This window comes from Giraffa tippelskirchi, chromosome 6, assembly GCF_054371585.1.
Source record: "Giraffa tippelskirchi isolate mGirTip1 chromosome 6, T2T-mGirTip1v1.2.pri, whole genome shotgun sequence".
Taxonomy (NCBI): domain Eukaryota; kingdom Metazoa; phylum Chordata; class Mammalia; order Artiodactyla; family Giraffidae; genus Giraffa; species Giraffa tippelskirchi.
In genome coordinates, this window is record NC_137280.1 from 84,940,103 (window position 1) to 84,964,300 (window position 24,198).

The 24,198-nt window shown below is 42.9% G+C and overlaps 1 protein-coding gene across 1 annotated transcript in view; it reads right to left on the reverse strand.

Annotated features, from left to right (window-relative positions):
- Positions 1 to 8,453: 8,453 nt before the first annotated feature.
- NWD1 (NACHT and WD repeat domain containing 1) overlaps positions 8,454 to 24,198 on the reverse strand; it is a 72,091-nt gene continuing 56,346 nt past the window's right edge. Inside the window, 6 exon segments of the mRNA XM_081503000.1 lie at positions 8,454 to 10,625; positions 12,211 to 12,316; positions 15,416 to 15,966; positions 17,641 to 17,917; positions 19,901 to 20,055; positions 23,311 to 23,401. Of these exon segments, the coding sequence (XP_081359126.1) occupies positions 10,324 to 10,625; positions 12,211 to 12,316; positions 15,416 to 15,966; positions 17,641 to 17,917; positions 19,901 to 20,055; positions 23,311 to 23,401 (1,482 nt within the window). The 3' untranslated portion in view covers positions 8,454 to 10,323.

Below are 24,198 nucleotides of genomic sequence, written 5' to 3' on the forward strand. Positions count from 1 at the left end.
TGGCTCAGACGATAAAGTGTCTGCCTACAAAGAAGGAGACCTGGGTTCGATCCCTGGGAAGGGAAGATCCCCTGGAGAAGGAAATGGCAACCCACTCCAGTACTCTTGCCTGGAAAATCCCATGGATGGAGGAGCCTGGTAGGCTACAGTCCATGGGGTTGCAAAGAGTCGGACACGACTGAGCAACTTCACTTTCTAGGAGTAGAATTGGACTTCCTAGGTCATGCTGGTGGTAAAGAACCCAGAGTCGATCCCTGGGTAGGGAAGATCCCCTGGAGGAGGGCATGGCCACCCACTCCAGTACTCTTGCCTGGAGAATCCCATGGCAGGCCCCAGTCCATGGGTCCACAAAGAGTCAGACATGACTGTAGGGACTTCCAGCAGCAGGAGTAGAATGGTGAGCAAAACTAACAAGGCTTTTACCCCCACAGTGTCATCAGTCTTTCAAGAAGGATAAAAATCAATCACATACACAAATGTAAAGTTTCAACTGTAACAGATATGTCAAAGGGAAGTTACAAGTGTAATAGTTACCCTGTTCCAGTTACTCTGGCTGTATTACAAACCATCTCCAGATTTAGAGGTTTACAATGATAAGAATATTTATTTTGTTCTCCAACCTGCAACTTGGGCAGGCTTGGAAGGGATAGCTCATCCCTGGCCCCTCTGTGTCAGCTGGGTGGTTGGAAGGCTAAGGCTGGAATCCTCTGAAGGTTTACTCACTCACATGTCTCTCAGTTGCTTCTGGCTATAGGTTGAAGCCAGTAGCTGTTGCCAGAATGACCCACTTGTGGCCTCCTCATGTAGCCTGAGCTTCCTCACAGTATGGCAGCTAGGTTCCAAGCCCAATCACACAGAGAGGAACAACTGAGCCAGGTGGAAGCCTTATCGCCTTTTCTGATCTACCTTTGCAAGTCACACAGAATCAAAAGTCCCTCCCAAATTCAAGTGGAGAGCCAACAGACTCCAGAACCTGGGGAGTGGCCAGGTTCTGAACTAGCACGCATGATGCCTGTGTGCTCAGTCGAGTCCGATTCTTTGCAACCCCATGGACTGTAGCCCACCAGGCTCCTCTGTCCGTGGGATTCTCCAGGCAAGACTACCAGAGTGAGTTGTTGTCGAACCTGGATCTCCTGCATTGGCAGGGAGATTCTTTACCACTGAGCCACCTGGGAAGCCCCAGGAATAGAATGGGGAGATAGGAAATATTGCCATGACCATTTTTGGAAAATACTTTCTGCCACCAGACAGACTTAACCCACTCAGGGGATGAGAAAGGCCTCCCAGAGGTAGTGATAGTCTAGCTGTGTTCTAAATGATATGTAGGTGTTCACTGTGAAAATCAGAAGGAATGGCTGTGCAAAGGCCCTGTGGTGGGAATGAGTGTGGCATATTTAAAGAACTTAAAAAAAAAAAGAAACCAGTGTTCTTGGATTTCAGGGGACTGGGAAGGAAAGAGAGAGAGCAGGATAAGAGTAGAAGGAACAGAGAAGGCAGGCCACTCTTTCTTATGAGATGAGTTAAGGCTTTTGGACTTGGCATTTAGTGCTGGTAGAAACTGCGTATGGGTTCTACGCAAGGAACTGTTTCAGCAGCTTGGAAGTTGGAAGCAAATGCTCTGACTATTCTGCAGGGAAGTGATTGGAGGGGAGCCAGGGAGGGTGCAGGGAAGCTGTTTCATCATTTAGACAGGCAAAGGATGATGGTGGTTTAGACCAGGGTAGGAGAAGTGGAGGTGGAGAGAAGGTGGTGAAAGGGAGTGATATTTAGAAGGTAAAGCAGAGAGGATGTGGCACAGGGTGGATGTGGGGGTGAGGAGAAAGGAACTTTGAGGATTCATAGCTCCTAGACCACAAAGGTATTCTGCTCAGTTTCATTGCATTTCTGTCTGATCAGAAACTAAGGCCTACTGAGCTGCATTCTGAGGCTACCAGTCCTATCCACAACAGTACCTCCTGGGGGCATTCCCTCCCCTGAGAATCAGTGACGCACGTGGGCTTCTGATAAGCCCCAGAGACCTTATACATTGCTCCCCCTCCCACAAGGGTCACTTTAAGTTTTCTATTCTTTTAGTAGGTCTCTTAGGGTCAGAGGAAGCCCTCACTCAACTGGAGAACAGGCAACCACAAGTCAGTCCCACCTTGGGCATGTGTGTGAGTTCTGAAGGATACACGAATATATGCATGTGTGTGTGTGTGTGTGTCTGTGTGTGTGTTCAATATGTAGGCAATAGCACATGTACATCTTTTCATTCTTATTTTTATAAAGCATACAAAGTTGCTAAGCTAATTTTTTTCTTTACTATTCTCATCTACACAGATTAAATTGAAAACCTTATAGATAGACAACAAGGGCCTACTGTATAGCCCCTACTGTATTTCCCTACAGGGAAATGTATTCAATATATTATACAAAACTATAACGGAAAAGAATCTGAAAAAGAATATATATATATATATATATACACACACACATATATGTATGAATTAATTTGCTGTATATACCTAAAACTAGCACATTTTTAATTGACTGTACATCAATATAAAATGTTAAAATGATTTTATATGAAAATAAAAAGTAGTTTTTAAAAAATTAGAAAAAATGGAAAACTTTAGAGATGACAGTTTGGATAGACAGCTTAGATAAATTTGGGACACAAATTTCCTTATCATTTGTCTAATTCAATGACATTAAAGTAAGGTTCTTAGGTAGGTCTTTTCTTGGACAGTATTTTGGCAAAATTAAGAAGATCAAAAATCCTGTATATTTTGAACTAGCTAAGTCTTTCCAGGTGGCAAACATTAGGATCAAACTTGCTGAAGTTGGGAATCACAGTTTGTAGCAGAATTTTACAAGGCTGCCAGAGATTCTCATGCCCTGGTGTGCACGCCCTGCCTTGTCTTCCTTCCTGGAGTACAGGTGGTCCTGGGAACATCATGGATGTCACACCTTCAGTATGTCTATGTCTACATGGCAAAGGTGAAGGAAATTCTCAGGAGTATTTAAGATTCCAAGTGAAGTTGATTTTGAATTCATCGGAAAGCAGATTATGTAGGTAGACCTGACCTAATCAAGGGTACCCTTTATTTTTTAATTTAAAAAATTTTTTAAAGATTTTAAAAAATATTTGGGCCATTTTTAACGTCTTGATTAAGTTTTTTACAATATTGCTTCTATTGTTTTATGATGTGATTTTTTTTTAGCCACAAGGCATGTAGGATCTTCGTTTCCTGAATCCAGGGATCAACCCCCTGCAATGGAAAGAGAAGTCCTTTTTGTTGTTGTTTTTTTTTAGTTTATCTATTTATTTTAATTGGAGGATAATTACTTTACAATATTGTGATGGTTTTTGCCATACATCAGTATGAATCAGCCATAGGCATACATGTGTCCCCTCCATCTTGAACACCCCCTCCCACCTCCCTCCCCACCCCATCTCTCCAGGTTATCACAGAGCACTGCCTTTGGATGCCCTGTGTCATACATGAAACTTGCACTGGTTATCTATTTTACATATGGTAATGTATATGTTTCAGTGCTATTCTCTCAAATCATCTCACCCTCTTCTCCCACTGAGTCCAAAAGTCTGTTCTTTACATCTGTGTCTTGGAAGGAGAAGTCTTAACTGCTGAATCACCAGGGAAATCCCAGGGGCACTCTTTAAAAGAGTCTGGAAGTCAGTCTTGAAGCAGCAGAGATGCGTGATTCTGTTGGCCTTGAAGGACGAACCAGCCACGTCATGATCTGCCTATGGAAAGAGGTGGCCTCTGGGAGCCAAGAGCCATAGGCCTACAGCTGCAAGGAGCTCAGCTCGAAAGGAGCGTGGATCAGGGCTCTGAGCCTGTCCATGAGATCCCAGCCCCAGTGACAACTTGTAGGACCCTGAACAGAGAATCCAGCCACATTATGCCTAGATTCCTGATCCACAGACACTGTGAGAGAATAAAAGGCTGTTCTTTTCAGCAGCTAAGTATGTGCTGATTTGTTACTCAGTGATAGCTCACTAATACCCTATGAAGTAGTCTTGTCAAAACCGTTTACCATGTGATGATGAGGTGTCAGTGTAGGTTCTTCAATTGTGACAAATAGACTGCTTTGGTGGGGGATGTTGATAATGGAGAAAATGACACATGTGTGGGTGGAGGGGGTATATGAGAAAACTCTGTGCCTTCCACTCGATTTTGCTGTGAACCTAAACTGCTCTAAAAATAGTCTGTTTAAGAAAATGTTTGCTCTAAATCTAATAAAGTCATTTAAGACCAGGTTGGCAGATTGTAAATATTTTATATATATATATATTTAAAATTTATTTGTTTGGCTGTGCCAGGTCTTAGCTCTGGCATGTGGGATCTTTGACCTTTGTTGCAGCGTGCAGGCTATTTACTTGCTGCATGTGGGATCTAGTTTCTTGACCAGGGATCAAACCCAGGCTCTCTGCACTGGGAACATGAAGCCTTAGACACTGGATCACCACGGAAGTCCCAATATTTTATATTTTAAACAAATAAATAACTGTATAATAAAAGTATTATAAATGTTATGTATAATATATATGTTTATTGTATGTCTATATAATACACACAGTATTAAAGTATACAGTATAAATAAGTACGAAGAGCCAGATTGTAAGTATTTTTCACTCTGAGTTCATACATTCTCTGTCACTGTAGCATGAAAACAGCCATAGATAATATGCGAATGAACAGGCATGGCTGTGTTTCAATAAAACTTTATTTACAAAAACAAACATTCAAACTGTGGCTTGCTGACTCCGCTCTACAATGTGAGACTAGAGACAAAGCAAACCAATACAGTGCAATGTGTGAGCAAATCTTGATTGCATCCTAGTTTGAAGAAATAGCTAATTAGGAATGTTTTAGGACTAATTAGAATAGGAATGCCTATTGTTAGTTTTGGCAGGTGTGTGCAGTTATGTAGGAGAATGACCTTATTCCTTAAAGATGCCTCTTTACATAAGCGCTGAAGTGTCCTGATGTCACCAGGGCCAGAATTAGGGTGAGGAGTCTGTGCAAGTACAGGATCAGAATCCAGTTTTATTGAAAATGTTGGTATTTTGTTCAACATGCATTTTTATTCATTTTGATTTAAAAGTTATAGTAACCCAATGTCTGTTTTGATGGTTGCCTATTTTTGGTGCCTCTTTAACTTTGTGTCTGAGTGCTCCCTCCACTCTTCTCACCCTAGTCCCAGCATCACTTTGAATTGGTTTAGCAGGAGATTGGCAGCAATAGGGAATTCGGGGAATCTCAATAAATACATGTTCATTGTCCTCAATATTGCAACTTTGCTGTGGGTTTGAATGTTGTCACATAGAGTTAAGCAAATAAAAAAAAAAACTCTAGACTTTTAAAGTTAAAATTTTTAAATTAACTAAACCCCACCCAGGTACTTCTCTGGAAGTCCAGTGGCTAAGATTTGGCACTCCCAATGAAGGGGACCCAGGTTCAATCCATGGTCAGGGAATTAGATCCCACATGCTACAACTAAGAATTCTCATGCCATAACTAAAGATCCTGCATGTCGCAGGTAAGACCTGGCACAGCCCAATAAATAAATATTTTAAAAATAAATTTAAACCCCCCCCCCCAAACTTATAGATACAGAAAACAGATTGGTGGCTGCCAGAGGCAGGGGGTAGGGTTGGGTGAAATGGGTGAAGTTGGTCAACAGGTACAGCTCTAGGGGGCAGAAATTGGGGAATTAAGAGCTGTTTAGCTGACCAGATGTCCCGATTTGCCAGCGACTGAAGGGTTACCATAACACGAGGCTTTTGCTTTTAAGTGGCATCAGTTAAGTTCAGTCACTCAATCGTGTCCGACTCTTTGCAACCCCACGGACTGCAGCATGCCCAGCCTCCCTGTCCATCGCCAACTCCCAGATTTTACTCAAACTCATGTCCATTGAGTCGGTGATGCCATCCAGCCATCTCATCCTCTGTCATTCCCTTCTCCTCCTGCCTTCAATCTTTCCCGGCATCAGGGTCTTTTCAAATGAGTCAGTTCTTCACATCAGATGGCCAAAGTATTGGAGTTTCAGCTTCATCATCAGTCCTTCCAATGAATATTCAGGACTGATTTCCTTGAGGATGGACTGGTTGGACCTCCTTGCAGTCCAAGGGACCCTCAAGAGTCTTCTAGTCAAACTCTCACATCCATACATGACTACTGGAAAGTCTTGTATACAGAGTCACCATGATCACCCTACTTCTGATTTTTACCTTATAGCCTCTGTTCTGTTTGATTTGCTTGCCATGATAATGTATTATTGTTTGTGTAACCACCTAATAAGGAAGCTGACTTCTCACCAAAAATAACTTATGATAAATAAGTCCTGGAGGTGTCATGTACAATCTGGTGACTATAGTTAATAATACTGTATTGTGTATTTGCTGGAATCAGAATTGGCAGGAGAAATATCAATAACCTCAGATATGCAGATGACACCACCTTAATGGCAGAAAGCGAAGAAGAACTAAAGAGCCTCTTGATGAAAGTGAAAAAGGACAGTGAAAAAGTTGGCTTAAAACTCCACATGCAGAAAACTAAGATCATGGCATCTAGTCCCATCATTTCATGGCAAATAGATGGGGAAACAATGGAAACAGTGACAGACTTTTTTTTGGGGGGGGGGCTCCAAAATCACTGCAGATGGTGACTGCAGCCATGAAATTAAAAGACGCTTGCCCCTTGGAAGAAAAGTTATGACCAACCTAGACAGCACAGTAAAAAGCAGAGACATTACTTTGCCAACAAACGTCCATCTAGTCAAAGCTATGGTTTTTCCACTAGTCATGTATGGGTGTGAGAGTTGGACTATAAAGAAAGCTGAGCATTGAAGAATTGATGCTTTTGAACTGTGGTGTTGGAGAAGACTCTTGAGAGTCCCTTGGACAGCAAGGAGATCCAACCAGTCCATCCTAAAGAAATCAGTCCTGAATATTCATTGGAAGGACTGATGCTGAAGCTGAAACTCCAATACTTCGGCCATCTGATGTGAAGAACTGACTTATTTGAAAAGACCCTGATGCCAGAAAAGATTGAAGGCAAGAGGAGAAGGGGATGACAGAGGATGAGATGGCTGGATGGCATCACCAACTCAACGGGCATGAGTTTGAGTAAACTCTGGGAGTTGGTGATGGGCAGGGAATCCTGGCGTGCTGCAGTCCATGGGGTCGCAGAGAGTCGGACATGACTGAGTGACTGAACTGAACTGAACTGAATTGTATATTTGAAAGTTGCTAGGTCAATAGGTCTTAAAAGTTCTTACCAAGAAAAGAATGAAAATAATGTTATTTGCAGCAACATAGATAAACCTGGAGATTATCATACTAAGTGAAGTAAGCCAGACAGAAAAAAGACAAATATATGATATTGCTTATATGGGAAACCTAAAAAAAAAAGGTACCAATGAACTTATATACAAAACAGAAATTTGCCCACAGTTTGGGCTTAACATATACATACTACTATTAATATATATAAAATAGATAACCAACAAGGACCTACTGTATAGTACAGGGAACTAAAACTCAATATTTTATAATATTCTATAAGGGAAACAAATCTGAAAAAGAATACACACACACACACACACACACACACACACAACACACACATATAGTGGGTTGGCCAAAAGGTTCATTCGCATTTTCCCATAACATCCCAAACAAACCTTTTGGCCAACCTGCTATATATAACTGAATCACTTTGCTGTACGCCTGAAATTAAGACACTATTGTAAATCAACTATATGTATGAGTGTGTAGTCACTCAGTCATGTCTGACTCTGCAATTCCGTGGACCGTAGCTTACCAGGTTCTTCTGTCCTTGGCCTGGAATGGGTTGCCATTTCCTCCTCTGGGGATCTTCCTGACCCAGAGATCATACCTCCTGCATCTCCTGCATTGATGGGTAGATTCTTTACCACTGATCCACCTGGGAAGCCCAGTGTTGAATATTAACTACACTTCTTGTGATCATTTCACAATATATACAAATATCAAATCATTATGTTGTACACCTGAAACTAATACAATGTTATATGTCACTTACGTTTCATTTTTAAAAGGACTCTCTAGAATTTAATATAAATTAACGCCTGCCGTAACTAGAGGAGCTATATATTCCAGTCGTCCTGGGACAGCCAGGACGACTTATAAGGACAGTCGTATATAAGGACAGCTTATAGCAGTTGTCCTAGAGTAATTGTTAGGATCACTCCCTTTCACTCTCAAAAAGTGTTTCAGTTTGGATAGTATGTTAATACAGCCCTGTTGGCACAATAACCATGCTCTCACCCTGGCTCCACCACAGCTGGGGAACCTCAAGCAAGTCACTCCGCTACAAAGCACTGTGCTTGTCAAACATTCGTAGCAACCGAACTCTTTCTTAAATGAAAACTCTCTACAGAAATACCACGGTAAGCAACAATTCAAAGTAGCCTTTTATTAGTAAAAAAAATTCTTTCGTATGGTCAAATTAGTGTTTACATATGAAGCAATTGATTCTCACTGAGGCTGTTGAGATGGACACTCATATTTTAAACCAGAAATTGTAGCTAAATCTTCTTTATGCATTGGGTAAACCCCTGATTCGCAGAGACATGGTGCAAAGAGTAGCTTTTTTTTTTTTTCCAAGGGCTCCCCTCCCCTCTAAGTTAAATGGAGATGGCAGGAGAATCCTATGTTAGTTATTTCCAGCAACTTAAAAACTACTATCCAATGTGTAGTTTTAAATTACAGTTATAAAACATTTTTAAATGGAATTTGATGCTAAGTAATATTTGCAGAACTGTTGAAGCCCTCCTTGGAGCACTAGTTTTAAAAATGGCTGAATGAGACCATTGGTCAGGTCACATCCAGCTCAAAAGCCTCTATTTCTAAGGTTTTTTTCTGTCTGGAATTAAGTTGGAGGTGGGAGAAGAGGACAGGATGGAATAGCACCTTGAAGGTTTGGACTCTTCTATCCTTACAGCAAAAGCCCCAGAAGCAAGTGGGGGCTTTTAGAAGGCTGCAGGCAAAAAAAGAAAAAGCCATTTAAGTGGAGGAGAAACAGACTTTTGAACTTGCACAAGGCAGAGATGGTCCAAAAGCATGGTAGGAAGATGTTGGCAGCTTTATCCATCTGCTTCCAAGAGCCTCCAGTTTTTAAGATAAAAAGCATCTCTAGCCTCAGAGTTTGAGAGCCAAGGAGTATAGATGGAAGAATGATAACAAGTTTACTGTTTTAATGCCAAGTTGGGTCACAATGAACTAGAAACATGAGCCAAGTGTGCCTAAGTGCAAATTTGAACCAATTGCCAACTTGGTTAAAATGAGGACATATCTCATAAAAATCCAGATTTCTGGCTTTACTTATGACAACAGGAAGCTCTGGCACCAGTGGGCTGCTCTCCCCATGGCCATTCTGGCATAGAATCAAGGTTCTCGTGTCTTGTGCCAAGACAGAGCAATGCCTTCCATGTTTGCATTGTCACCATCATAATCTGCTGGTCACCCCAGTGCACAGAAATCATCTTGATTACTTGTTGGTCCCTGTGGGCATTTGAATGTGCCACCCATGGAATTGATGGTTGTGCTTCTGGGTCTAAAATTAGAGTGAGGTGGTCCCAACAAAAGTTGGGACAGGAAGGCTTTGGATTCTAATTTCTCAGAGTTCTCTCACACCTCAGGCTCATGATCTTGAGCAAATCACAGCTAACTCTGCAAGGCTGTTTCCTTATCTGTAAAATGGAAGCAGAAACTCCTGCCCTCTCTGAAGGGCTGTGATAAGGATCAGACCATAGCACCTGGTACTTTATAAACTATAAAGCTCTGTGGTCCACGTTTGTGGTTTGGTTGGTCTCATATCCATCCATCCCCCTCTTGACTAGCACCCCAGTTATCCTGGGGAGTAGCCTCTCCCCTTCTCAGTCAACAGAGTTGGGTGATGTTGACTCCAACCTCAATCTGGATGGACATGGGGTCAGGACTGCCAAGCAGAGTGCTGCATTTTCCTCAAAGATAGCTTTGTGTTCTGGGATGGGTGTATTAACTAATTGGGGCTAACAGATTTAGAACCGGGACTTTGGGTCAAACTGTTGGAAAGGGAGACCTTCTTTTCTGCTGAACTTGGCCGTCATGATGCTAATTTGGGGGTGGACCTGAGAATAGAGCTGAGAAGAGAAAAAAATGGAAAGATGGTAGGAAACAAGGTCTGAGTCACATAATTGGAGGCTTTCAGTCCAGATATATATCAACACATACTTTCTTTTTGCTTCAGTTAGACTGAATGGGACTAACTCATTTGGCGCCATAGCAGGGTTTTACACTAGCAGGCAGACTTGTGAGTGTTTGTTTGATTTGGGTTCATTTCCCTGGGCACTCTCTGATCTCAAGTCCTGGAGTGCTCCTGCAGCAGCTGCCAGCTCTTCTCTCTGCCTGGATTTGACCATCCACACTGCTTTCTTGAAGTTCTTGAGAGGGTCCTGTTGTGAGATTCTTGATGAAGGGCACTGAAAACGCTCACGGATGAGATAGCCATGTCTGGAGGGGGCAATGAAGCCATTGGAGGTTGGGATGATTCTGTTCACCATGGCATGGACAAACTGGACAGCCAACAGTGTGCCTGTAGGGGGAAGTGGAGGGGTGAGTACAAATGATAAAAATGCAGCCAGAGAGATCCAATCTCACACATTCGAGAGTTAGCTGCATGGGGTCAAATTTCTGCTATCCCCCTTACTGGCTTAGGCATGACAGCGAAATTCTCAGTCCCTCTTGCTTCATCCATAATATGGGAATGATAACTGAGCCTACCTGCTGAGGGGAATTCTGAAGATTTGAAGATGTTATGCATGTCAAGTGCTAAGTATCAGTTTCATCCCAGAGTGAATTCCATCAATATTATTATTGGAGAAGGAATGGGAAGAGAAGTTGTGAGCCTGTGCAGGATGGGCTTTTAAGGCCACAGTCCACAACTTCTGAGCCATCTGTGACATTCTGCCAGGCATCTTTATTACACTGTATTAGAATACAAGGTATTCAATTGCAATGTATTAGAGTATAACTATTCAATTATACTGATTCAATCACAGTGTTTTCAGTTATAATGTATTTGATTACGATATATTCAACTCTATCTGCTATTCATTCAGCCACTTACTTGCTTTATGACCTTGAGAAAATTCCTTAATCACTCTGAACTTCAACTTCTTCATTTGTCAAATGGGAATAGCAATAACTCCTACCCCTCCCTGCCAGTGTCATAGGGGTTCCTTTCTCTATAGGAGAATGTGACAAAGGTAACCATGTGGAGCAGGTAGACCAGCTTCAAACCACAGCCCACCCCATCTCTCAGAGGCTCAAATTTTATAAAAGGCGGGTGTGTACTGAGATAATGAAATAACTTGGTGACAGTATCCAGTACACAAGAAATGTTAGCTTCTGTTAATATGTCCTTATTGTGATGTTAAACAGAATGAGAAATGTGGAGTTTTCAAAGTGGTTGATCTTAAACAAGATTCCCCAAACATTTACAGGGCCTGAGGAAAGAGAATGAATGAAGGTCAATATCCATAAGATACAATATGTAAACACTGTAAATCCAACTAATAAACTATTGTATTAAATGAAATATATCCTATCCTTCTACATTGGTTGATATACCTTCAGAACATCTGGAGGGTCAGATTTGGGTTGAGGATTCTCAGGCTCTTCAGTTCCATGTCCGAATATAATGGTGTAGGAGACCCCAGCTGTCTGTGACTTTCCCCTTCTCTTCCCACATCCAGCTCCATCCTACATCCCTAGGGGGCCTCAGATACATACATGTGAGTCCCCACCCAGCTCACACATCCAGACTCCATGCACACCATTCCACAATTACCCTCACAGCCTGGGGGTGTGCACACTCAAGGCATAGCCCACTTTCAGAAGGATAGACCTGGGAAAGAGGCCCACAGAGGCCCTAAAGAGGGCTCCTGGGGCAGGTGGGAAGGGTGTTCTGGAGTTCCAGGTTCCCAGAGCATGGGTTCTAGAAGAAGAGGTATAGCTCCATTTGGGCCTGTTCCCTGAGGCTGCAGATACCTACCCCCCAAGCAGATGGACCCAATGAGGTGAGATCAGAGCAGAGCCCTCTAATGGCAAGGATCCAGAACAGGGTCTTTTGTCTCCAGATCTAAGCTCAGTCCTACCCTCAAAGCAAAATGACTCACCATCCAGCACACTCCAGACAATTATGGAGCGATCTTTCAAGCCTGTGTAGACGTACTTGTCATCCTTGGAGAAGCAAGCACATTGGACTCCTACACAGTAAGAATTCTGTAGAAAAAGGCAATGCAATCTTGATTTCAGACTGAAAGACACCTTGGAGTCCAGCCCAAGGCAATTGTATAAGAAGCCAAACTTGTAAGCATCTCTTGGGAGACACATGTATGCTAAGTCGCTTCAGTCATCTCCGACTCTTTGCGACCCTATGGACTGTAGCCCACCAGGCTCCTCTGTCCATGGGATTCTCCAGGCAAGAATACTAGAGTGGGTTGCCATGCCCTCCTCCAGGGGATCTTCCTGAACCAGTGATTGAACCTGCGTCTCTTATGTCTCCTGAATTGGCAGGCAGGTACTTTACCATTAGCACCACTTGGGAAGCTCCTTCTTGGGAGATGGATCAAGATAAAGCCTGGGGAGATGCGTAGCATCAATATTCTTTGGCCCAAAATACATCTTCAAAGAGATTGGTTTGAGAGGATTAGTGACATTTTGCATTGGAGAACAGGAATTATAGGATTTAATTTCTTAAATGATCTTGGTTATACAAGAATTAGCTCCAGTTGTATTTAATTAAAAACTATATGCTAAATGAAATTAGGAATCCTAGAACAGAAAAAAGGAACTCACTGAAAAACATGATCCTGGACTTCCTTGGTGACCCAGTGGGTAGGAATCCACCTGCCAATGCAGGGGACGCAGGTTCAATCCCTGGTCCAGGAAGATTCCACATGCCATGGAGCCCCTAAACCTGTGCGCCACAACTACTGAGCCTGCATGCTGCAACTATTGAAGCCCGTGTGCTTAGAGCCTGTGCTCTGCAACGAGAGAAGTCACAGAAATGAGAAGGCTGGGCATCTAAAGGGAGAGTAGCGCCATTCATTGCAACTACAGAAAGCCCACGCAGAGCAACGAAGACCCAGTGCAGCCAAAAATAAATTAAAAATTTTAAAAGATACAAGTAAAACCCAACAACATATGATCCCAATAAAGTTGATAGCTAATAATATTGTTCCCATGTTACTTTCTTAGTTTTGACAAACATAGTCTAGTTATGTAAGATGTTAATATCAGGGGAAGCTGGGTGAGGAGCAGGTAAATGGGAACCTTCAAACTATCTTCACAACTTAATCTGTAAATCTAAAATTATTCCAAAATTAAGTTTATTTTTTTTAAAAAGAAAAAGCTAGGTGTATTTAACTGCTGTGGTGATATTTCCCAACTCAACAAAGCAAAAGATTACTTATAGCTCAGCCTTATAGTGACTTCATAAAAATAAGTCTGGGGGATGAAGGCGGTTTGAGACAAAATGCATATATTCTGTTCTCTTAGTTACAAGATTGTCTCCCTTAGTTTATTAACAATGCTTATATCGTGAAACCTCAGGTACTATCTTTGTTTCCCATCTGAGAAAACTGTAATAATAGCACAACCTTACAAGATTGTTGTGAGGATTAAATTATAGAATGATATTTTAATATGTATATTTGGACTGCAAGCAGATCAAACCAGTCAATCCTAAAGGAAATCAACCCTGAATATTCATTAGAAGGACTGATACTGAAGCTGAAGCTCCAATACTTTGGCCACCTGATGTGAAGACCCAACTCAGAAAAGACCCCGATGCTGGGAAAGATTGAAGCCAAAAGAGAAGGAGATGGCAGAGGATGAGATGGTTAGATAGCATCACCAACTCAACGAACATGAATCTGAGCAAATTCTGGGAGATAGTGAAGGACAGAGGAGCCTGGCATGCTGCAGTCCATGGGTCACAAAAAGTTGGCAGTAGTGACTGAACAATTTTGCATAATATATATGAATATATAAATATATATGAATATATAAATATATAATATAACTCAATCATATTGATACAAAATTTATAATAACTTCTTAAGAGATGGATGTGAAAACTCTTAGACACTTTGTATGTAAAGGAGTCACCAGTTTCCCCTCCTCAGAGCCTTTGCAGTTGCTGTTCCTTCTGCCTAAAATGCTATTCCACCAGACTTACCTGACTTTCTTAATAGTAGCCGTTGCCACGCTCTACCTCTTTTTCTTGCCCTATCTTTCTTCAAAGGTCTTGTTGCACCCCAACCATCATGTATATGCTGCTTTGTTTTTATTTCACAAACATTTAATGGTCAGGAGCTCTCCTGGGGACAGGTACCACCTCAGTGAACAAAACACATAATAATCCTGCCCTCACAGAGCTCACAGTGTCTCCCCGACTAGAACGTGGCTCCAAGAGGTGGGACACTGTCTGCCATGGTCACAGAGCCTTCCTTGGCACTAGAAAGAGCCCTGGCATGGGTCATACAATCAAAACCTTTGGGTGAAAGAAAGGCCAGACAGGATCAGGGTGAGAAGAATGAGGCAGGACTGTGCCAGTGCAGGATTTGATCCTGTCTTTATTTTATTTTTACTTTTTGACTGTGCCGTGTGACATGGGGGATCTTAGATCCCTGACCATGTGTCGAACCCGGGCCCCCTGCGTTGGAAGCTCAGAGTCTTAACCAGTGGACTGCCCGCAAAGTTCCAATCCTGTCTTTATTTTAAATGTTGATATTTTGGGCTTCACTGGTGGCTCATTGGTAGTGAACCCGCCTGCTAATGAAGGAGACACAGCTTTGATCCTTGGTCCGGGAAGATCCCACATGCCATGGAGCAACTAAGCCTTTGCACCACAACTACTGAGCCTGTGCTCTAGAGCCCAGGAGCCACAACTACAGAAGCCTGCGTGCCCTAGAGCCCATGCTTTGCAACAAGAGAAGCCACCACAATGAGAAGCCTGAGCACCTCAGCTAGAGAGTAACCCATACTCACTGCAACCAGAGAAAAGTGTGTGCCGCAATGAAGACCGAGCACAGCCAAAAATAAATACGTAAATAAAATATTTGAAAATAAATAAATGCTGATATTTTATTTTGTGTGTATTTTTTGCATTTACCTTGATTTTTTAAACATTGAACTAAACCATTATTTCTCTGGATGGCCAAGTGTTTTTGGCATCCCCTAAAACTCTCCTCTGGAGGCAAGGACCTCTCTCACTTGACTCATACTAGCGGGTCGGCCGCACATGGCATACCCTTAGTAAATGATGCCCATCATCCATTATGCTAGGACATGCACGTGGTGTGGCAGGCTACCCACCGTGTAGCTCATCTCGAATTTCCATTTGCACACCTGCAGGTCCCAGAGACACAGCAGGGCTTCCTCGGACCCGCTGACTGCCAGCTGCTCTTTGTGGCTGACCTCCACACAGGTGACTTGGCTCCCATGGGCCTCCAGAGGGAACACCTTGGAATTCACACACTCGTAAAGGAAGAGATCACCGTTGATCATGCCGTAGATGACACGATAGTCAGCCAGAATGGCTACACTGGCTATGGTGTCAGGCAGTTGGGTATAGAAGGTGTATATTGGCCCATCGATGACTGGACAGGGATCCCCCGGGCTGATGTCCAGCACCAGGACGGTGCTGTCATAGGCAATGGCCAGATGCACCTCGTCCTTACTAAGAGCCATGCAGTTGACGGCTTTCCGGGCTTCTGGTGGAGGGATACACATCACGTCTTGTCTGGAATTCAAGGGGAACACCAGGACAACCCCTGAAACGAGGCCAGTGAAAAGGAGATTGGCCTGCTCGGCAACCTCCAGACACCTGACCTCGTTGGAGGTGTCCAGAGCATCTTGCTCCTCACCTGTCATAGAGAGAAGACCGCATCAAAAATGGATCACAAGGACACTGGGTCTCATCTTTTAAGGATTTTAAAAAATGCTTTTGTTACCCTTCAACTTGGCTATTGCCAGTCTCCCTGCTTTCACTCCTGCCCACCAATCATCCAAGCTTTAAAATATGAAAATCACAACATCTCACTGTCCTGCCTCAGACCCTCTGAAGATTTCTCAGAACCAATATACATGCCTTTCTCTGGTCTTCAGAATCTCTCATCCCAAATGTTTCCTTTTGCCACCCTCTGTAAAGGGTAGGAGAATAAATATTTTTGTTCCGTATGCTCTCTGCTGTCACCACTTAACTCTGCTGGCACAGCCCTAAAGGGGCCACAAACAACATGGAAACAAATATGTGTCTGGATTTGGCCCTTGGGCTGTGGTTTACTGACTTCTATCTCCTTGCCCAGCACCTTGCTCTGTTTCTTCACATCCTACTCTCCCCCATGATGAGCAGGCAAGCACTTCAAAGTTTGCAACTTCATCTATCTTTCTGACTGTTAACTCCCAGAGTTTGGCCCCAGGACTAGCACTAAACCAATGTCTGTCCAATCCAGACATGAACTTGAGAGTGAATTTCTTTTCTCATTTTATGATTAGCCAGGCAGAAGATTGAAGGCAGAAGGAGAAAAGGACGACAGAGGATGAGACGGTTGGATGGCATCACCGATTCAATGGACATGACTTGGTGACTGAACAACAACAACAGGAATTTCTATACCTCCATCCACCCAGTGGGGATTGAGCAGATATTACTGCTGACATGCCTAGATTCCCTTTACCAGTCAATTCACCCAGATCCAAGACCTCATGGCTGTTGAGTGAAGGAAGCACCTCATTTAGAAACGCCTGGGGGCTGGGCCCACCACCTAGGATGGCCAGTGACTGCCTGATATGGGAGTAAAAAGGCTGGTCCCTTTGCTTCCAGATGGGACAACTGTGAAGTGCAAGTCATGTTCCTGGGCTCCTTGTGGAGTCAGGCTGAGACCAGGTCCATGTTCAGTTCTGCTCCCACCCAGCCTGCTTCCTTACTCTCTGCTCCTGGGAATTCTCCTCTATATACCACTTGTGCAAATATCTCCATCAGGAACCCTGCCTCCAGGGAAACCTCAACTAAAACAGGAATTGACAATCAGATAATCAATGACCATATGCTAGAAATTTATAAAATCAAGTCCTGTTTTCTATCAGCCACTTTTAGCCTAACTGGAGTGGGGTGTTACACACTGAATGTTTGGGTCCTATCCTCAAATATGTGTTGAAGTCCTAACCCCTAATGTGATGGTGTTAGGAGGTGGGACCTTTGGAAGGTGATTAGATCATGAAGGTGGAGTCCCCATTAATGGAATTAGTGCCCTTATAAGAAGAGACTCTGGAGCTTGCTTCTTTCTCTGCTCTCTGCCATTGGAGGACACATTGAGAAGGTGGCCATCTGCAAACCAGGAAGTGGGCTCTCGACAGACATTGATATGCCAGGGCCTTGATCTCAGACTTTCTAGCCTCCAGATTCATGAGAAATAAGTGTCTGTTCTTTAATCTTCTCCTCTTCCTGTCTATGGTGTTTTGTTATGACAACCGAAACAGACCAAGACAGGAGCTTCAGTTCTTACCCACACAAATGACTGTGCTTAAATCTTACAAACCTTCTGCCAAGTCCCAAATGCTGACTTTGTTTTTGTCCCCTATTTTAGGGAAGTAGACGTAGCTGCCGTTGTGTGACACTGCGGTGAGGCCAGTGCAGTCCAGAAATGGTTTAGAGGCCCTCGGCTTCTGAGTGTAGGTGAGGTCCCAGACTTTAAAAGATGAGGACTGACGGGAAGCAGATGCCACCAAGGCCCCACCCCGGGCCAGCAGACTCACTGGGGCCCCAACACCTTCCAAGATGTCTAGCAGAGTCCCCTGCTCTGACAGACTCCACACCTGAGGATGGAAGCAGAGGGGCAGAACTGACTTCTTCCTTATGCTGCTGTAATTCAGGAATATTCTTAAGCTCACTTGTCTGCCTAAGATAAACTTTCAGGCTGGAATTCAAGGGGCCCTCACATTTCCTCACCCCCTCAAACTTCCCTACATCTCATCAATCAGCTACCATGGCAGTTCTCAAAGTATGTTCCAGGGAACCCCTGGAAGTTACCCTAAAGGTGGTTCTGCAAAAGAGGAGTTTCGGGGAGTTCTACAAAAACACAATTATTTTTGCAGTGATTTAAGAGGTCATTTGTCTTTTTATACATTCTTCCTCTCACAAATGAGCAGTAAAATCTTTGAGAAACTATGGAATATGTTATCACAACAGATGGGAGAATGTAGAATCAAATGTGAGAATCTGATTGTCTTCTATGAAGCCAGACAAGAAAGAGATTTGCCAAAATATGAAATGATAACACTTTTCATGATTTCTTTTGTGTGTGTTTCAGAAAATAATAACTGTTTTCACAAAAGTATGTTATTATATTCATATGTCATGTTGAGGAATTAATGGAGAAGTATTTTTAGATTTTGGCATTTAAAAATTTAACATGGCAAGTATCAATAGATACTAAATGCAATACAGGATCTGAAAAATGACATTTGTAGAAAAACTGGTGAAATAAGGTTGAAGTCTGTAGATGAGTTTTGTCCCAAATTATACTGTCCCAATGTTAATATATTGGTTTTGATAATGAGATCAATGTGATATAAGATGTTAACCCTGAGGGTAGCTGGATGAAAAGTTGATATGTATAGTTTTATGTTTTATGGAAGAGTTGCAAAGAGACCCAGAGAGTACTCATATATGTGTGTGTGTGTGTGTGTGTGTATAATCATATATATATGTATATATATGTGTGTGTATGTATTATCATATACATATGTATATATATGTATATATATGTGTGTATATATATATATATGTCCAACCCTGCTCCTCTGAAAGTCATATATATATATATATATATACACACACACACACACACACACACACACACACACACACATATATATATGAGGCTTCCCTGGTGGCTCAGATGGTAAAGAATCTGCCTGAAATGTGGGAGATCCGGATTCAATCCCTAGGTCAGGAAGATCCCCTGCAGAAGGGAATGACAACCCACTGCAGTATTCTTGTCTGGAGAATCCCATGGACAGAGGAGCCTGGTGGGCTACAGTCCATGGGGTTGCAAAGAGTTGGACAACTGAGTGACTAACACACACACACATATATATATAAGTACTATCTGGGCTCTCTTCACAACTCTTCTGTAAAACCTAAAACTAGTTCAAAATAGATCATTTGTTAACAATATATAAATCATGTTGATATAATCCACATACATGAAAGCTCCTTGAAGGTTCTCAATAACCTTTAAAAATCCAAAGACGTCCTAAGACCAGAATGTTACTGCTACTGTATCACATGCTCTTCTCTCCAGCTTTGAGAACTTTGAGCTTAATAGGAATTTTTTCCCCATCTCCCCAACCCTGCTCCTCTGAAAGTCAAACTCTTCCCAGTACTTTAGGTTTAGCAGGAATGCTCTCTCTTTTGTTGAATGTTTTAATAATTCCCCCTAGGTCTGTCTCTGAGTCCCAGAAGACCCCCCTCCATGTCACCCAGTGACCTGCCCTGTTTTGCCTGCACTAGTTTTTGTGGGTTTCTGTATTTTGAAGCCAAATGATCCCTAAAGAACCATACTTTGGGACTTTCCTGGCAGTCTGGTAGCTAAGACTCCTTGCTCTCAATGCAGGGACATGGAGATCCCATGTGCCACAACTAAGAATTTTCATGGCACAACTACAAGATTCCACATACTGCAACTAACACCTAGAAGAGCCAAATAAATAAAAATGTTTTTGTTTAGAAAAAGAACCATACTTTCTCTTCCAGAGGTGGAGGTGAGAATGATGGGCCATGCCTCTCCCCCTCACCTGAATGAGTGCATCCCGGGACCCAGTGACAATCAGATTGTTTTCAGGACCAAAAATGGCTGTCTCTACCACATCTTCATGTTCAAGGTCAGTGGCCATGAATCGATGGAACCCCTGTGCATCTGCCAAAAATATCCTCACGGACCTTCCAAAACCTGAAACAGCAGAGACCAAGATTATACTTTTCCCTCCTTGAGGAGTTTGAGAGTAATTAAATTCAATCAATAAAGATTTTTTTGAGCACCTATTATATGCAGGTGGAAAGAATACAGTGGTGAACAAGATAGACCAGGCCTCTATCCTCATAGAGCCCACAGTTGGGGAAGGGTGAGCACAACAGTGATCAATAACCTCACAGAAAACAGTAAAGTTATTTATTATCACAAGGCTATGAGTTTTCAGAGAGCTGGTTCTGCCTGTTTGGGTTGCTTGTGGTCTCCCAGAACAAAGCTGGTCACATGGTAAATACATTTTGAAGATGGAAGGAGAGGTGGGAGGGCAGGAGGAAGAAGGAAAATAAAATGATTACAGCTTGTGTTAAAGGCAATGAAGTCAGGGGCTGGATGCCATGAGAAAAACAGGACTTAGAGACACATATAGCAGAGAAGGCAACGTGAAGATGGAGGCAGAGACTGGAGAGATGTGGCCATAAGCCAAGGAATCCTGGCAGAAGCTGGAAGAGGCAAAAAACAAACAAGTGAAGAAAAAACAACAACATTAAAAAAAAAAAGTCTACTTCTCAGAAGACTTTGGAGGGTGCCAGTCCTACCAATGCCTTGATTTTGGACTTCCTGACTCTAGAACCATGAATGAAGATATTCTTGTTGTTTTAAGCCACCATGTTTGTGTGGTAATTTGTTGTAGGACATCAGCATTGCTTTTAGAGAGATGAAGAGGTGGCAGGCACTGGAAGGGTAGGAATAGCATGAGACACCTGGAAGGAAGGAGAAGCCTGCTGTGTTTGAGAGAAGCAGGGAAGCCAGTGTGGCTGGAGCAGAAGGAAGAGGAGGTGAAGGAGAGGAAGGAGGGGGCAGATTTAGCAAAACAGCAACACGAACCTCCTTAGTGGTCCAGTGGTTAAGAATCTGCCTTTCAGTAGTGCTGATGAACCTATTTGCAGGGCAGCAATGGAGATGCAGACATAGAGAACAGATTTACGGACACGAGTTGCGGGGGTGGGGGGTGAGAGAAAGGATAGGGTAGGACGAAAGGAGAGAAGAGCAGGGACACATATACGCTATCGTAGGTAAAATAAATAGCCAGTGGGATAGCTATGTGACTTGGGGAACTCAAACCGAGGCTCTGTGACAATCTGGAGGGGTAGGCCCCCATTAAAATCATGCTGATTTCATGTTGGGTTTGGGGGTCTATTGCATTAAATAAGATACATTAATAACACAAATGCCACTTATTTCTCTTTACCTTGTTAAATGGGGTCACGAGAACATACACAATACAAATGTGGTTCACATTTGTAGTTTTCATTACTGGACAGCGCTGGTCTAAAGTTTCATTACTGGACAGCGCTGGTCTAAAGTTTCTTGACCCCTGCAAATGGCTTTGTAAAAATCAGACTGAAGGATTTCCCTGATAGTCCAGTGGCTAAGACTCCATGCTCCCTATGCAGGGGCCTGGGTTCTATCCCTGATCAGGGAACTAGATCCCACATGCTGCAATTAACAGTTCACAGGCTGCAACTAATGATCCCACATGTGACAATGATCAAAGGTACCGCCTGTTACAACTAAGACACAGTGCAGCCAAATAAATAAATTGATTAACTTTAAAAAAATTGGACTGGGACTTCCCTGATTGTCCAGTGGTTGGGAATCCACCTTGCAATGCAGGGGACAAGGGTTCAATCCTTGGTTGGGAAACTAAGATCCCACATGACACAGAGCAGCTAAGCCCATGCACCACAACTAGAGAGTCCATGACAGTATTAAAAGATCTCACATGATGGAAGGAAGATCCCACATGCTGCAATTAAGACCTGATACAGCCAAATAAAAAAAATAAAAATGAATATTAAAAAAAAATTAGACTGATCTAAGGTGGCTCAGACAGTAAAGAACCTGCCTGCCATGTGGGAAACCCGGGTTTGATCTGGGTTGGGAAGATGCCCTGGAGAAGGGAACGGCTACCCACTCCAGTATTCTTGCTGGAGAATTCCATGGACAGAGGAGCCTGGTGGGCTACAGTTCCTGAGTTGCAAAGAGTCAGACAGACTGAGTGAATACACTTTCACTTTCAAGGACAGTGAAAGTGATCTATATGATGCTACAATGATGGATATACATCATTACCCATTTGTCCAAACCCACAGAATATACAACACCAAGAGTGAACCATAATGTGAGCCATGGACTTTGAATGAGGACGCTGTGTCAGTGTAGTTTCATCAGTTGCAACAAACGCACTGCTCTGGTGGGTGATGTTGAAAATGGGAGAGGCTATGTGTGGGTGGGAGCAAGCAGGTACCTGGAACTCTCTGTGCCTTATGCTCAGTTTGGCTGTGAACCTAAAACTACTCTAAATTTTTTTTTCTTTAAAAATAAAATCAAGATATGGAGCACCTGTTTATCACCTCTACCAGGAAGCCTTCTCTGACTGCTTCAGACTAAGTCATATGTTCCTATAACCCCTGATTCTTGTCTGCACATGGCACTAACCAGTCTTCCTTGTGGCTACCTAATCACTCATATCTCTCGCTAGCCTGGAAGCTCTTAAAATCAGGGGTTGTGTGGGCTGAGTGTACTCTATCTTCTCACCCCATGCCTCTCTATCCCTGTAACTCTCAGGCAGGAATAACCACTCTCATTTCAGAGATAATAGAACAGAAATCCAGAAAGTTTCAGAGATTTATCCAAAACAAGGGTTGACAAACTACAACCCATGGGCAAGGATTGGCTGGTCATCTATTTTTATATGTGAGCTAGTAGTTTTTAAGTTTTTTCCATCCTTGAAAAAACTAAAATAGGATTACTATTTCATAACACATGACAATGGTATAAAATTCAAATTTCAGCATTCATGAAAGTATTTGTTTTTTAACTTTTTGGCCACACTGCATAGCATATGGGATCTTAATTCCCTGACCAGGGATTGAACTACTGCCCCCTACATTAGAAATGTGGAGTCTTAACCACTGGACCTCCTGGGAAGTCTCTCAGCATCCATGCAAATTTTATTGGCACACAGCCATACTCACTTGAAATATCATCCATGATGGCTTTCACATTACAAGGACGGGTTGGATAGTTATGACAGAGACCAGCAATGATGTTTACTATGAGGCCCTGTGCAGAAAGAGTCTGCCAACCCGCTTCCCTGTTTCCCCAGGCCCCTCTCCACTTCCAACCAAATCCGGGGTTGCTGCCTCATGACTCCAAATGAGAGTTAAATGCTACCTGCAGCGAGAAGAGACTCATCTTCAGAGACCACCAGGAACCCCACAGCTTCCGGAAGCTTTTCCAGCAGGCTGTCTCCTTCGGAGGAAACCTGTGCAGAATCAAGGATGCCCATCAAGCATTTCCACCAGGTTAAGGGTTTAGGGTCAAGGGCTTGCGTGTGACGCAAGGCTCTGCTGCTCACCAGCTCTGTGATCCTAAGTAAATTCCTTCAGCCGCAGGCTGCCTCAGTTTCCCCATCTGTTAAGTGGGCAATGATCCCAGGACTGCCTCACGGGGCTATCATGGGGTAAGAAGTGCATGGGATGGAGCCTTCTGTCTCATAATCAACCCTCCCATAGTGGTAGCTATTATTATTACTGTTGATGTTATTGTTGTAACCAACTCAGGGCCCCAGCGACTATCACAGCACTCTAGTTTTCTGCCCCAAGAAGAGCTCAGAGATCATAAATAAGATCGAAAGATAGATTGCAGCTGGAAGAGGGCAGTACCGTTCTCCCCATTCCCGAGTTGCAGAGATGAACTGATTTTGTTCAGTTCTTAGAGGAAGGTTTGGGTTTATTTTTGGTTGTTTTTGCTTTTGTTTTTGTCTGAAGCAGGGGCAAGAGGAAGTTAATTTCTGCAATGGTTGTTGATGAAGTTCAATTTTTATTTGAAGGCAGGACAAGAAAAAATTAAACATAAAATTCTCTCCGTGTGTTAGTTTGGGCCTTCTCCCTCCCTAAGGGCAGTGTGTGTCTGCCTGACACAGTAGCCAGCTCTCCTCAAAGATGGGAGTGCCTGCTCAACCACAAAGATCAATTTTTCTTTCTTCTTCTTTTTCTTTTTACAATTTATGCTTTGATTTTGAGGGAAATGGAGACAGTAAGATGAGTAATTCTTCTCCAT